A 14,047-nucleotide genomic window follows, 5' to 3' on the forward strand; every position below is an offset into this window, starting at 1 on the left:
TGTCACGAAGCTTCTTGTAAAGGGGCAGGAATGGTGAAGTTGTTCAAAAGCTGGTCACCATGACTAGTGGGAAGGCCTAAAATACAAGACTTACCGACGTAAGCTGGTCCTACTGGAAAAGGGGTCCATTTCCCTTAAACTCTTCTAAGATGACAGGGCCTGAGAATTGAGCGTTGGTGTAAGGTGGTGGTCTTGAACTCATAACGTTGCGGTCTGTCCTGGAACCTTTTTAGATGTCTTGCCTCACACACCTGAATCAAATGGCCAAACTACCTCACAAGCAGTCGGGTATTGGCGCATCTAAAAGTTGCAGCCCTCAGACTCCTTGAGATCACTACATGACACTGGTTTGAGTTGCAAAAATCCTGCATTAAAATCCTGACTTGCAAATGGCTCCATAGTGGATGCAATTTTTTTTTTTTTTTTTTTTTTATATCAAAGACTTTCAATATATTGCAGATTACTCGTGCTGAATACATTTTCATCCAGCATATTCAGAAAACAACCTGTCACTGAAGCGTCAGTACTCAGACAGTTGGACCATGTGGACAAAAGAATGCCTGCATTGTTTTAAAGTGGATGAACTGGCAGCACCTCCTGTATGGGTTGTTTCTCTGACAACGGCACATTTAGACAAGTGAGAGAGGGGCTTCAAACAGTAATATTCACACCTGCGCTCTGTTCAGACCGGAGATCATTGATCTGTGGCCTCCATGTGGCGTTTTTTATTTTCCACATGTAGCAATCATTCGTCAGCTCTGAACAATAAAATCCAGTAAGGTTTCTGCAGTTCAGCTTCAGTGGCTCCAGCTCTCTTTGACCCTGATGGGTGAAAATCAAAAATGCTGTCTTACATTCGTTTGTTCAAAGCGTAGATGTGGGGCAGATGAAAGGAGGCGAGTGGAACTTATTGGCTAAAAACCATTAATGGTTTTTAGATTCCACAAAACGCTTTTCTATATGACGAATCTTTGCTAGCAGAAATGGTCAGCTCCATGATGTGCCTTCCCTCACCAGAATCAATGTTTACATCAAATCATCGAGCTCCAACTCTTTGCAACATTGGAAAGTGGTCTGTTACTCTTTTTGGTCTCTTTATTGTGTAAGCATATTTATACTGCATTTTCATGCTGTTCTCTAACACCATTTTTATTTATTTTTTATTTATATATATATATATATATATATATACAAATTATACTATAACTTCAGGTTGGACCAAGTCACTGCTTCAACTCTTTCCAATGATAAACCTGATTCCTGTTGGCAGACTTTACTTTACAAAAAGTACCCTATCTTGATTAAATTGTTTATAGATTTACATGAGAAATGAAGAGTGTAGTGATGTAATTGCATCCAAGTGGGGTTCTCCTTTCAGCACGCACACGGCAGCAGGACCTTCAGATTCTTGATTATAACCAAAACCACAGATCTGCCTCGGTTTCTCAGTATGAGATGGACGATCCGAAGCAACAATTGCATGAAGAGGCAATCGGGCTTGGAAATTAATGATGTAATTGCTGCCAATTATCCTTCCATCTATCTGCTGTCTTTAACATATCAAAGACAGCAATGCTCGCATCAAACAAGAGAATATAAGTTGGCAAAGCATCAATTACCAAAATTGGCTCTCAGGGTTATTGTGCATTGAATCTGTTGGTATAAAACTCATTAAATGAAGATTTGTTCTGATCAGCAACAATAGGCTTTTATGTCTGTAAATTATATCAGCCACTGCATCTGCATTTTTCAAATTTAATATTGCTCCCTTTGTGAGAGTTGCATGTAGAGAACAAATTTCATTGGAATGTACAAATTTGCAATGATAAAAATCATGAATTAGGTTCATCTCTGATTGTGGCTTACAAATTAAAACAAAATTTTTAATTATCAGGAAAATTAGAAGATTAGGTTTAACTAATAGACTGTCTAATTCATTGATGTCTACTGAAAATCATGTCTATGGAGTATATGTTTTCATTACTTTGCCAGGGGTCCTTTTATTTGAATCAATGTGGCATGATGAGGATCAGCCTGTGGTTCTGCTGAGGTGGTTTAAAATAAAAAAGGAGCCCAGATTGCTTCAAGCGGGGTTTAGCTTTTCTGCATTGGTGGATCTGGTGTTGCTCTTCTTCCTCTTCACAATACATGGCTTCTCCATTGGGTTCAGGTCCAGCAGAGTGACACTACGGTCATTAAAGCAGGTGTTGGTTTCTTTGGTAGTGTGAGCAGAAGCCAAATCCTGCTGGGAAATAAAATCTGCATCTCCATTATGACTGTCAGTAGATGAAGTGTTCTACAGTGTCCTGGTACACAGATGCACTAACGGGACTTCAGAAAAGACGGCTTACCGATACAGACATGACTCCCCTAAAGATGCTGACTGTAGAAACTTCAAAACGGGCCAAAAGCAGTTTGGATTCTGCTACTTTCACCTTTTTCTCCAAACTCTGGGATGCTGGTTTCCAATTGAGATTATTTATGCTTTATCTTAAGAGATTTTGGAAACCTGAGCAAGAGTCCACCTCTTTTTTTTTTTTTTTCTCTCCGTTGGCCAAGTAAGATGCTTGTAATATTGCCTCTTTACACCTGTGTGTCTTGACTCCTGAAGCTCTGACTCCAGCTGTGGTCCTCACTACCAGTGTGGCACTCACAAATATCCGATTCTGTTGAACAGCTCTTTACCTTGAACTAGAGTCTCAGTCAAGTTTTATTTATATTTTATACTTTTATGAAAATATATACAGACATTTTTGCACAATCATTTTGGGCCTAGATTAAAATCTTAATCTTTGTTACAGATGATTCAGCTGTCAATTTCACCCGCACGTCAGGTTTCCCAATAAAATTACCATATTTCATACCATATTGGGGATACAATGGCCTGTTCTTCAAAAATTTACATTTTCAAAAATGGATCATTTAAACGGCTCCTTGAAGTGATGAAATCCCGAAGATTCGGTTACCTTCAAAGAGCCATACATCACAACCCTACTCCTAATCCACACCATTTGAATCTTCAGTTTCCCCCGCTGCATGAGACATTTTGTAACACACTGTTTCCTTCCACTCAACTTTCCAGTAATTTGAATACAGCACTCTGTGAAAAGCTTGCTTTATCAGTGATCTTTTGTTGCTTACCCTTCTTATGGAGGGTGTCCAGTGAGTGATGGACATCCATCTAGTCAGCAGTCATTAAAATGAGCAGAAAGAAATACATAAAAAAAAATTCCATTCTGTTTGTAAGTAATCTATGTAGGCCAAATTATTTAAATTGTGAATGTTGAAACAAATGAGTTTGGATCATATTTTAGCAGATAGAGATGCATAATGTTTTCAATGGGGGAAAAAAAGTTTAAAAAAGGAACAGTTGTTCTATTGTGATGCAACTGATCAAGTTGATTTCTGCTCGACCTGCCTTCTGAAGAATCCAGGATACTCAGAGGTCCTGGATCTGACCGGGGATGCCACAGCAGTCAGTGTGATCGGAGGAGTTAGAGGGCATCATGTCCAAAGAGATCTCGGGCTCACATTCGAGCTGCAGGATGGCAGGGAGCAGCAGATTCCGCTGGTTCCTGGGATCTTCGGAAAGTTTGTCAAAGTTCTGCTCAAGCTCCCCCGCTGTGTGCGCCGGGATGAGTCTCTGAGCTCCGGGGCCCGTCACCGGGTCCTTCTGCAGCGTGGTGTCGTGGTGATAGGACACCAGCTCGTTGCTGAAGTCCACCGTCTCCACCGCAGAGGTGGAGCAGCATCTGTTGCAGCCGAGGATGGTGGCGAAGGCCTTTCTGAAGTCCGCATTGAAGGCGTAAATCACCGGGTTCAGGGACGAGTTGGCCCATCCGAACCACACGAAGATGCTGAAAGTGGTGTCGCCGACGCACGGCGGAGCTCCGGGCCTGTCCGGGTTGCAGAAGGGCACCACGCAGTTCAGGACGAAAAACGGCAGCCAGCAAAACACGAAGACCCCCATGATGATGGAAAGTGTTTTTAACACTTTGGTTTCCCGTTTAAATGTCGTTTTCAGTGTGCTTTCGTTGTGCGTCGAGTTGGAAAGCCGCTGGCTCTGCGCACGGGGTCCTGGAGCCTTCTCCAAAGAAGATATCCGTCTTATCTGGGTCTGGGCAATGCGAAAAATCCGCGTGTACGTGCCCACCATGATGACCACAGGGATATAGAAGCTGATGAGGGAGGAGGAGATGGCATAGGTCCGGTTCAGGCTGGCGTTGCAATCACCCGGGCTGGTTCGCGTCGTGGAGTTATCCGCGCGGTGCCAGCTGAGCTGCACTGGGATGAAGGAGATGAGGATGGAGAGCGTCCAGGCGACGCCGATCATCAGGAAGGCGAACCTGCGCGTCATCCTGCGCTCGTACCTGAACGGACTGGAGATGGCCCAATAGCGGTCCATGCTGATGATGCACAGATTGAGGATGGACGCGGTGGAGCACATGATGTCAAAAGCCACCCAGGTGTCGCAAAAGCGGCCGAAGAGCCAGACCCCGGCCACCTCTGAGACCGCCCTCCACGGCATCACCAGCACCGCAACGAACAGGTCGGACACCGCAAGCGACACCACGAACGAGTTGGTTACTTTGGAGCGCAGGTGGCGGAACTTGATGATTGCGGCGCAGACCAGCGTGTTGCCCAACAGAGTGGAGACGATCAGGACGCACAGGACGCACCCGGTCAGTGCGCGGAGGCTGAAGTCCCGATCCGGTCCGCGTCTAACCTCTCTGGCCGCCTCCTGCGGCTGGGCCGGGTGGCCTAAGTGTGCCGGGATTTTACTCTCGTTTAAAAAGCTCTCCATGGATAGAAGAAGTCACCAGCGGCATGCCATTTCCATCTCACCACACGCGTCCCCTTTTCCCGATTTGCACAGAAAATAAACGAGCTGACATTTCAGCTTAAGCAGAGAGATGCGCTCCGGTCAGAACCCGGGGCTGAATCTGGAGGGTCTCTGCGCATCAGATGCAGACGCATCCGGAGATGCTTCACTTCTCACATCACCTCCGCTTCACTTTAGATTCAGCGGAACCAACAAATCTCAGCTTGGGTTATTTACAGTTTTTGAACTTTTAAAAGTTGCTAGAAAAGGAAAACAAGTCAACTTAGTTTTTTGCATGCAAAATACAAACAAAAAATACATTAAACTGGTTTATCAAATTGGAATTTCAGTGTAATTAGGCCACATATTACGTTTTTCCATTTGGGTCAAATTGGTTTGAACCCGTTCAACGCAATTTTGATATGAAACCTTTAACAAAAAAATAATGCGTTGATTTGGCATAACCAATTCAACGAATTCACGTTTTAAGGCTTTTAGGAGTATTGAAAAGAATTTTGTGATTACGTGACTTTATTTAATGACTATTAGGTGGCTTTCAGTGCAGTAAAACCACAGTCAGAACGTGTATGTCTAAATTCAAACTTAGAAATATTCAAGTAGATAATCTAGATCCTAGATGAAGCCAGAGAAAGATGTGAAATGTGTGAAGCCCAGTGAAACTCTGCCCTCTGCTGGAAGGACACCAATAGAACAGTTTGGGTTTTTCGAAACATCAATGATCACTACATTAAGACATGTTTAATTTACCCAGTTTGATCTGAACATTATAATTAAACATTTATCTATCATATGTTCTCATTGTAGCTCCATAAATTCTGGTGTTATGATGTGTTTTTTCTTTATTTAATTTCTCTCCCATGCTTAATTAGAAATTAAGCAGATAGAGATTTTTTTAGACCTGGTGTCAATAAAGACATTCCATTTACACGAGGCCTTGTTCATGGTTAACAATTGCATACAAAGATTCAATATCTAAGGTGCAGGTGAGTATCCAAGTCCATAGGTGGGAAGTATTTGAGAAGAAGCAGAAAATGAGAGTAGTTTTTTTTTTCTTTTAAGAAAGATACAAAGGGGTGTTCATTCATCAGAAATGTCTGTCTCCTTCAGATAAACCTCATCATAAGAAAGCCCCTCCTCCATCTGTAACATCTTGAGTTCCTAACTGTATTCCATTTATTGGGTCAGATTTTAGTGTTTTTTTTTTTTTATATATATATAGAATGCTGAATTTTCTAATTGTCTTAAAATCTCATTCTCATACACCACAAACAAGGAGACTAAAAATAAGTACGATTTTCTTGAAATTAGTGTATTTGTCCTTCACTTGAGTAAGTTTAGAATATCTGCCAATGGAATGAGTATTTTTGACCCTTAAAATAAGATGATTAGATATACTGCAAAAATCTTATTCTATTGGCAGATAATCTTATTCAACTGCTCTAATTACTAATTTCAAAAAACTTTTACTTACTTTTAGTTCCCTTTTTGCAGTGTGTTCTAATGTACATGGCACCTATCAGCAGCTTTAATAACAACCGATTTATTGTCTTCCAAGTTCTGCCAGTGCTTTCTGTTGATTATTTGTTAAATTATGGGAGGATAAAGGTTTTCTGTTTCAAAAATGTTTTCAAATTCAAGTTCGGCACAACTACCGTATGTATCTGTGAAATGATTTCTGCTCCTAAGTGGACCGAATGATGGCAAAAACAAATATTTTGAGATAACTCATTTGTCATGAAAACATGTTTATGTTTGAGATCTCTGATGAATTTTTGCAAATCTAAAAAAGAAAAGAAAAAAAGAAAGAAAAGAAAAAAAGGTTTGAATGGACTTGCTGATCGAGTTCGCACAAAAGAAAGAACAAGTTCATGCACAGAGAGCTGAGCAGGCGTCAGTGCTACTCAGGTTGGCAAGAGCTGCCTTCTTCCCCGGTGTTGAGATCGGGTCCATGGGCGGTTGTGGGGATCCATCTCCTGGATGGGGGTTCCAAGGAAGGAATCGTCATTTTGTGGATTAATGGATGTTCAGGGTGGCTGGAGAATTAACGCCGAATCTTCTTCTTTTTTGAGTAGTTGAAGGAAATCTTTACCTTGAACTTGTGTCTTTAAACCCAACTTCCTGTAGTGCTGCGATGGAAGCTTTGTTGGTTGAATTATGAGTCTCTTTAGAATCCCTTTGTATAGTCTTTCTCATCTCTCAGCATTTTTTTATTTCATATTCTTCATATTCTTTTATCAATGTCCTTCATTTGTTTTGGTGCAACGTTGCTGTTTCCTGACAACCCTTCTAGGTGCTGTTCATTTTGTTATGTTTCATTTGGTGTCTTACTATCTTCCTCATCCAGGTACTGTATATTCAAAGCCACCAGGGCAAAGGAGCATTGGTTGAGTACACTGTTCCATGCAGTTATAAACGCTGGATTGTCCTTACGAAACACAAGCTGGGTTGACAATGCTTGGTCCTCATCATTTCCTTTCTGATATGTACTGGTGTGGTATTTGCATGCCATTCGTCACCAGTTGTCTTTTTGCGTGAGAACTAGAACTTCCTTTGATGATCCATGGATAGCAACTCTTGTTTTCAGCAAATATACCTGTCTTTTAGTATTTCAAGTGTTTTGGAGGCTCTTTTGAGTCTTCCCTACGCACCTTGGGAGTCGGTAAAGTTGTGCCAAAAATGTTTGTCTCTCTCTATTATATATTTGGACTTTTACTTTTAGCCTGTACTAGTTATAATCAGGATTTAGAGCTGATCATATCAGTGAAACCACACTGGTAAAAGTCACCAACGATATTCACATGGCCTCGGACAATGAGCCTGTACCTGTACTTGTCCTGCTAACTGTCAGGGCTGCATTTGATTGAGTTAAACCAACATCTCTTTTAAAAGGCTAGCACATGGCCGCGCTGGTGGCCCACCCAGTAGCGCGACCCATGTACGAAGACCTTAGTCCTCGATGCGGTCGACCCGGGTTTGACTCCGACCCGTGGTTCTTTGCCACATGTCTCACCCCCTACCTGTCAGCCTACTGTTATAAAAAGCAAGCCACAAGAAATGTGAAAAATCTCCCAAAAAAAAAAAAAAAAGCCAAGCACATGTAGGCATCAGTATTCTAGGCTGATTTAGACTGTATTTCTCTGTCAGATTCAAGTTTGTCTGACATGCTAATGCTAAATCTCCTTCACACACATCACATGTACTTGTGGAGCGACACAGGAATCAGTGCCAATCAATGATACTCAGGGGATTATTCATCAAGTCAGATCAAAGACATGTCTTCAAGACATAAAAACATGGATTGCTCTGAAGTTTTCATCCTTGGACCATAGCAAAGCAAACTGCTTGGTCAGTCATTAAACTGGCATCCAGTAATAATGAACCTTGATATTGCAACAGGATATGTTATTTCATTCCCATATCAAGAATGAACCAGGAAAACTAGTATATGCATTTGTTGCTTCAAAGCTGAAATGTAGTCTTTTTTTAACTAAAAAGTCCAAAAGGTCCAAAGTTCAGAGGTGAAATATGAAAAAGAAAAGTTTTCAAACTTTAGCTTCTCTCCAATAGTTCCATGTTATTTGAAGGATAGGATTAAAGACAACAATCGCATAGCCCTTAAAACTCGAGCTTCATCACAGATCCGTTTTCTGATTATTGCACAACAGAACACTTTGCTCTCAAACCACAGGTTTGCTGGTGGTTCCGATTATTTCTAGAAATACAATGGGAAGCAGAGCCTTTGATCCTCAGGTTCCTCTGCTGTGGAGCCAACTTTAGATTTAGTCTGAGAGGCAGACTACGTGTCTACTTTTCAGACCTGGCCTAAGGCATCTCTTTTTGATAAAGACTGGCCCGGGTTATCCTCAGATATCTCTGTTAGTCACCTGCTGCGTGACATACGGGGCATTTCTCCTCTCTTGGTCATTTTCTCCACTCTTCGGTTTAAAATGTTAGGCTACAGCCATTCTCGTTGTGCTCTCCCTGTGGTTTCTTTCAACTGAAAGTACACCCTGTTGGCTCAGTGGTGTGTGGTGCTGTCTTTCCTTCTTTGTTCCCAGAATGGAGCACTTGCTCAAGCTTTTCCATTAACCTGGTTTACCTTTTTGTATTTCATTCCCGCTCAAAGATCATTACCTAATAATGATGATTTCCATAAAAAAAAAAACCCACAATCTTCTTTACTAAACTGAGTTCAGATTGAATGTGACTTTATCTGTTTTCTGGCCTGCTTCTGCCTCTCAGCTGTAGTTTTAGCAGCAGGCTGGTCATTAAAGGGTTATGTTTACAGCGTGAATGTGACGTCAGAGTCAGCTGTGCGTCTGTGTGTGTGTGTATGTGTGTGTGTGGATCTGAGTGTGCGGATGATTCAGCAGCTCTCCCTCAGCGGCTCCTCCTCGGCTCTCTACCCGAACAGCAGCGGCGGCGCTCTGCGGATTTTTTAACCAAACCCGTGCTCTGTTCTCGCCCGGGCGCGTGAGGGGCAGAGGTAAACCCCTGCAGACGGCAAACATCTTTTCGGAGACCCCGTGCTGTAGCGTCCAGAGGGCCCCGAGCGAAGCGGAGTGCCGCGCGGAGAAGAGAGGAGAGAGGAGACAGACAAACCACGGGCTGCTCACCCCACCGCTCCTCCTCGCCTCTCTTCACGGTTGTTTTCCGGGAGGACTTGTACCGCTCTTCATCGTTCAGGCTTCGGATTGAACTAACACACATCCGAACCGGCCGACTGCTGCTTTTTTTTAAACAGCCAGCAGCGACATTTCCGGGATTCTGCTCTGGGTCTGATGCTCGGTGTCTCTGCAGGTGAGTTCGAGTCCCCAAGAGATGGACTCGGCAAATGTCTGCGGTTAATGTCACCTTAGCGCAACAACGTGTGTTTTAACAAAAAAAAAAAAAAAAAAAACGAGGCACGCAGAGTGCATTTACTATCAGCCGGGGGAGAAATATGTGATCCAATAGTAAAGCAACTCCAGATAAATATGTAAAACCAATGGCCTGTGAGGGAGGACCGCAGTGGGTTCTGCAGAGAAATGATCGGCAAATCCTCTGACCTCAGTGGGAAGGGCACGATTAGCGAATAAGTTTCAATAATGTAATTCTTTTAGAACCAGGACATCAAGATTTTTTATATATTTTTTTTTATTGTTTGTAAAATCTTACTAAAGTGTTGACTAAATCTGCCACTACAAAAATAAAAATGCATGTATGTAGTTTAGTAAAAAAAAACAAAAAAAAACAAGCATGTTGTGTTTTAGGAAACACTGACAGAGGGGCTTGTTCTTGATTTGCTGAGCTCGGAGACAGCTTGAGGAATTAACTTAAGTGTTTTCTGAACAGCCACATTCTTTACATCTCTGGCCCATTGTTCCCATGTTGAAGTCCCTCTTGGTTCCTGAAGTGGCTCCCAGAGGAGTCTCATGCTTCTCTGGTGTGGGGCTGTAGTTTTTGCCAAGGCACATTTAAACTTGGGATCCCTTTGCCCTTATTTTTTCATTGCTAGTAGTTTTCCTGGAACTTGTTTTACAGTTCTAAACTGATCTGAGACCCGTTCCCCTGATTCTGTCAGTTTTTCTTTTTTCTTTCTTATTTTATTTATTTTGGAGGTTCTGTTTATTGTTTCTCCCCTGGTTCTAGTTTTTCGGGCCTCCGTTCTGTACTCACCTTTCCAAGGCCCCTAACAGGTAAGATCGTCCACTTCATCCGTTTGACGAACTGGTTGTCCTACAGTCATTCCGATAATAGCCGGTGTTTCAGGTCATTTAACCGAAGTTGTTAAAGCGACAGACACTTTGTGCATGTGATGTGTTCCAGAACCTTTTTGTAGTTTTTTTTGTTGCCATAGATTTAGATCATTGATGTTTGGTGGACGATCATTGATGTTTTGGTGGACGTGTAAGTGGTAAAAAGTGTTTAAAATTAAAAATATAAATTTTAAACCTTCTGAAACAGGGAGAATTTTAACCCTACAGTCACACAATGTTGTCAGCTGGGTTAGAAAAGCGTTTATTTTTCTATAACTGATGTCGGCCATAGTGAGAAACTGGACCGCACTGGACCGAAAACCCAACAGAGTTGACGTGAATGCGACAGATGAGCTGTGCATAGGCTGGGAGAAGCTGAAAATACGATTAACATCCACCGTTGGTTAAATCTTGGGGCAGTTAGGGTTAGCTCATGGGTGTAGGGAATGTGGACACTGATAATGCGTTCGTTGCAATTGGTCTGAAAGGTTTAGCACCCAGCTGATCTGGAAGTCTGGATTTCCAGGTTGAATGAGAGCATACTGGTCTCTCAATGGGTTTCTTTCAGAAAGACACGCACGGGGTCCTGCTTTGGGCCTTGTTACGGGAAGGTTTTTGCTCCTGATGTTCTCTCCATCAGTCCCTGAACCCGTCGGCTCTTTTCCCTCAGTTCTTCGCTGCTTTCTGGTTACGCTATCTGCTCTCTGATCACGCTGCTTCTCCCCGCTGACGTTTGTGATCTGTGGTTTCCTCCTGGTTCTCGGTGCCAGCAGCAGAACAGAAGCTGCCTCAGCTGCTGTCAGAGGGAACCTGCTGACCGCCCGGAACGGATCGGAGCGCGTTACGCCCTGGCCGGGATCCAGCCTGGTTTTCCTCTCCGTATCTGTCAGGAGCTTCCGGTTAATTTCTCCCCACCGAGGGGGAGACAGATGCTAAACAATGAAGACATTACAGAGATGATGGTTTCACCCTTCAATTTCAGTTTCAGCTTTATTGATATAAAGGCCATTATGAGGCGACAAAAAAACAACAACAAGTGACACAAACTACAGGGAGAAAGAAATCCCATCAGCGCCTTTGCCCGGGCCTGGTTCTGCGCTGGAGCTAAGCTAAAGCTTAATAGTGGAGCTTAAATTTGCCACGCCTCGCTCCTCCGTCCTCTTTTTTCCTCTTCCTGTCCTCATTAACTTCTCCTCTGCCTCCTCCTGTCCCGTTTTCTCCTGCCGCAGACTCTCTCTCCCGGCGAGCTCTGATGGATAATTGATGGCGTGCCCTGAGCGTTTGCTGCCGGTGGGAGAAATGTTTGGTGAATCTTTCTATCTCTCTGACTGGGTGGCGTCTCCTTCTGCTACGCTTCCTCTGTCTGATGGAGTCAGTCAAATTAAATCCAAACTGCTGTTGCTGAGGAGGAGGAGGAGGAAGATGTGTGTCGTGATCTGCTTGGATGTTCAAGCCACAGTGTAAAAGTATGAAGTATTCTAAGAAATGATAAATATTCAGCATATATCACCTGGTTCACTGTCATCCATCTGTATGGAAATTGGTAAAGAGAAAAAAAAAAACTTTTTATAGTTCATAAATGACTAAAAAATAGTCTTAAAGTTTTCTCTGAAATAAAATATGAACGACAGAAACATCATTTGGGTCCAGTAAAACAGAATTTAATTAAAGAACTAGGGCTGGACGATAATTCAATAACAATATATATCGGTCGACAGATGTATATTGATGATAGAAAAAAAAGGGTCAGTAAAAAGTTCAAAAGAATAAAGGTTTTTCTTCCTTTTGCATTCTAGCCATGTAGGTTAACATTACAGTCATTACATCCTTCCAACCAATCACAAACACAGACTCAGGAACTAAGCTCCGCCCCTTCAATGAGTTCAGAGAGCACACATTCTTTTTTTCTTTTAAAAAACTTGTTTTGGTAAAAAGTTGCTTGAATAAAGGGTTGAGTTTGAATTCATTGTCTGTGTGTTCTGTATCTAAAAATAGGTCGATAAGCAACTGCATAAAATGGTCAGGGCTGCACTTAAAATATATGATTTGAATTTATTGATAATTATCGATATCGATCAATATGATTATTATTTTATCGATATGCTTTTTTTCTATATCGCCCAGCCCTATAAATAACATTTTTTATTATTTTTGAAAGAAAACCTGGTAAATTGTCTAGAAAACTTGTAGGGGGAAAAAAATAGTTATTTTAATAAAACGTTAATCAAACACAGGTTGGAAATAAATTTCAAAATTATATAATAAAAAAAAAGATATTTTACACATAGACCACTTGGATACACATTGGTTAAAAAAATAAAAATAAAAACATCAAAGTGTCATCACAATCTTAGTGTCGATGCGAAATAAACTATAAATCTGATACTTGGAAAAGGAATCTCACCTAAAAGAAAATGAGTTGAAATCTTAATTTATATATGTATTTTTTTTATGTACAGTTATGGCCGAAATGTGTTTCCTGTCTGCCTGCAGGGTGGAGGAGCCTTAGCTGAGCAGAAGGAGGCTGCTCCTCTGCAGGGCGGCGTGCTGAAAGAGTTGCTTTGTGACAGATTAAGGCTGCTGGTGGAGCTGCAGCATAGCAGGAATGTAGTCTGAGCCAAGTTGCTAAGAAACCCAGAGGATGGGGGTGGGGGGGTTGCCAAAGGGGATTCAATGGCCCCCAGGAAATGCCAGCTACTCTCAGCTCCAACTTTACCCGGAAGATTTTCGTTTGGGGCTTGGTTCCTGCTGTTTGGTTGGGTGATTTTCATGCTATCTGAAGTTATTTATTGAATTTTTCCGGAAACGAAGAGGACGTCCCCTGCGAGAACCAGAAAAGTGGCAATTCTGTGACATCTGACACGAGATGGGGAAACAAATCTGTCGTCATCAGATTATCAGCGTTTGCGTTTCATAATGCAGCCAAAAACAGGCGAACCAGTTTGACCAGTTACCTGCCGGAAAGAAAAGCGCGTGCAGAGGTGCCGGCCAGGAGAGACGGGCCGTCTGATTGTGTCGTCATGGTTTCAGGGTGCTGAAAGTGTGTGTGTGTGTGTGTGTGTGTGTCAGACACTCAATCAGCTGGGATGTTTGCGTCTGTGAGTGGAGAGTTTGGGTTAAGGTAGGGCATCAACGCACTGTGTGTCAAATCAGGGCATCCGATGAGGCTTTATTGTTTTAAAGGATTCTGGAAGTAAAGTTGCATTAAGAAAGGGACACTAGAAACTTGCAGTTGAACTAGTGTTGGTAATCTGTTATGGGTCACTTCTATCCCTAACTGGAACTTTAAGATGCGCTGCATTTATTTCTCAATTTTTGGGACTTAAAGGGCACTAGTGAGATGCTTTGGCTATGAAACACACATGCACAAAAAAAAAAAACATATATTCATCTTCAAATAAAACAATATACGTCAGTCGTTGGTCCTGATAGTGTTAACTTAGTCTTTTTTTGCACCTATAAAGAA

General features: G+C 42.2%; 1 protein-coding gene across 1 annotated transcript; it reads right to left on the reverse strand.

Moving 5' to 3' along the window:
* Window positions 1-3,241: 3,241 nt before the first annotated feature.
* On the reverse strand, window positions 3,242-4,935 carry LOC105939593 (D(5)-like dopamine receptor). Its single transcript, XM_012881826.2, has one exon. It carries the CDS (start codon window positions 4,802-4,804, stop codon window positions 3,440-3,442), a length of 1,365 nt encoding a protein of 454 aa, XP_012737280.2. The 5' UTR covers window positions 4,805-4,935; the 3' UTR covers window positions 3,242-3,439.
* Window positions 4,936-14,047: the final 9,112 nt, after the last annotated feature.

This window comes from Fundulus heteroclitus, chromosome 10, assembly GCF_011125445.2.
Source record: "Fundulus heteroclitus isolate FHET01 chromosome 10, MU-UCD_Fhet_4.1, whole genome shotgun sequence".
NCBI classification, from domain to species: Eukaryota; Metazoa; Chordata; class Actinopteri; order Cyprinodontiformes; family Fundulidae; genus Fundulus; species Fundulus heteroclitus.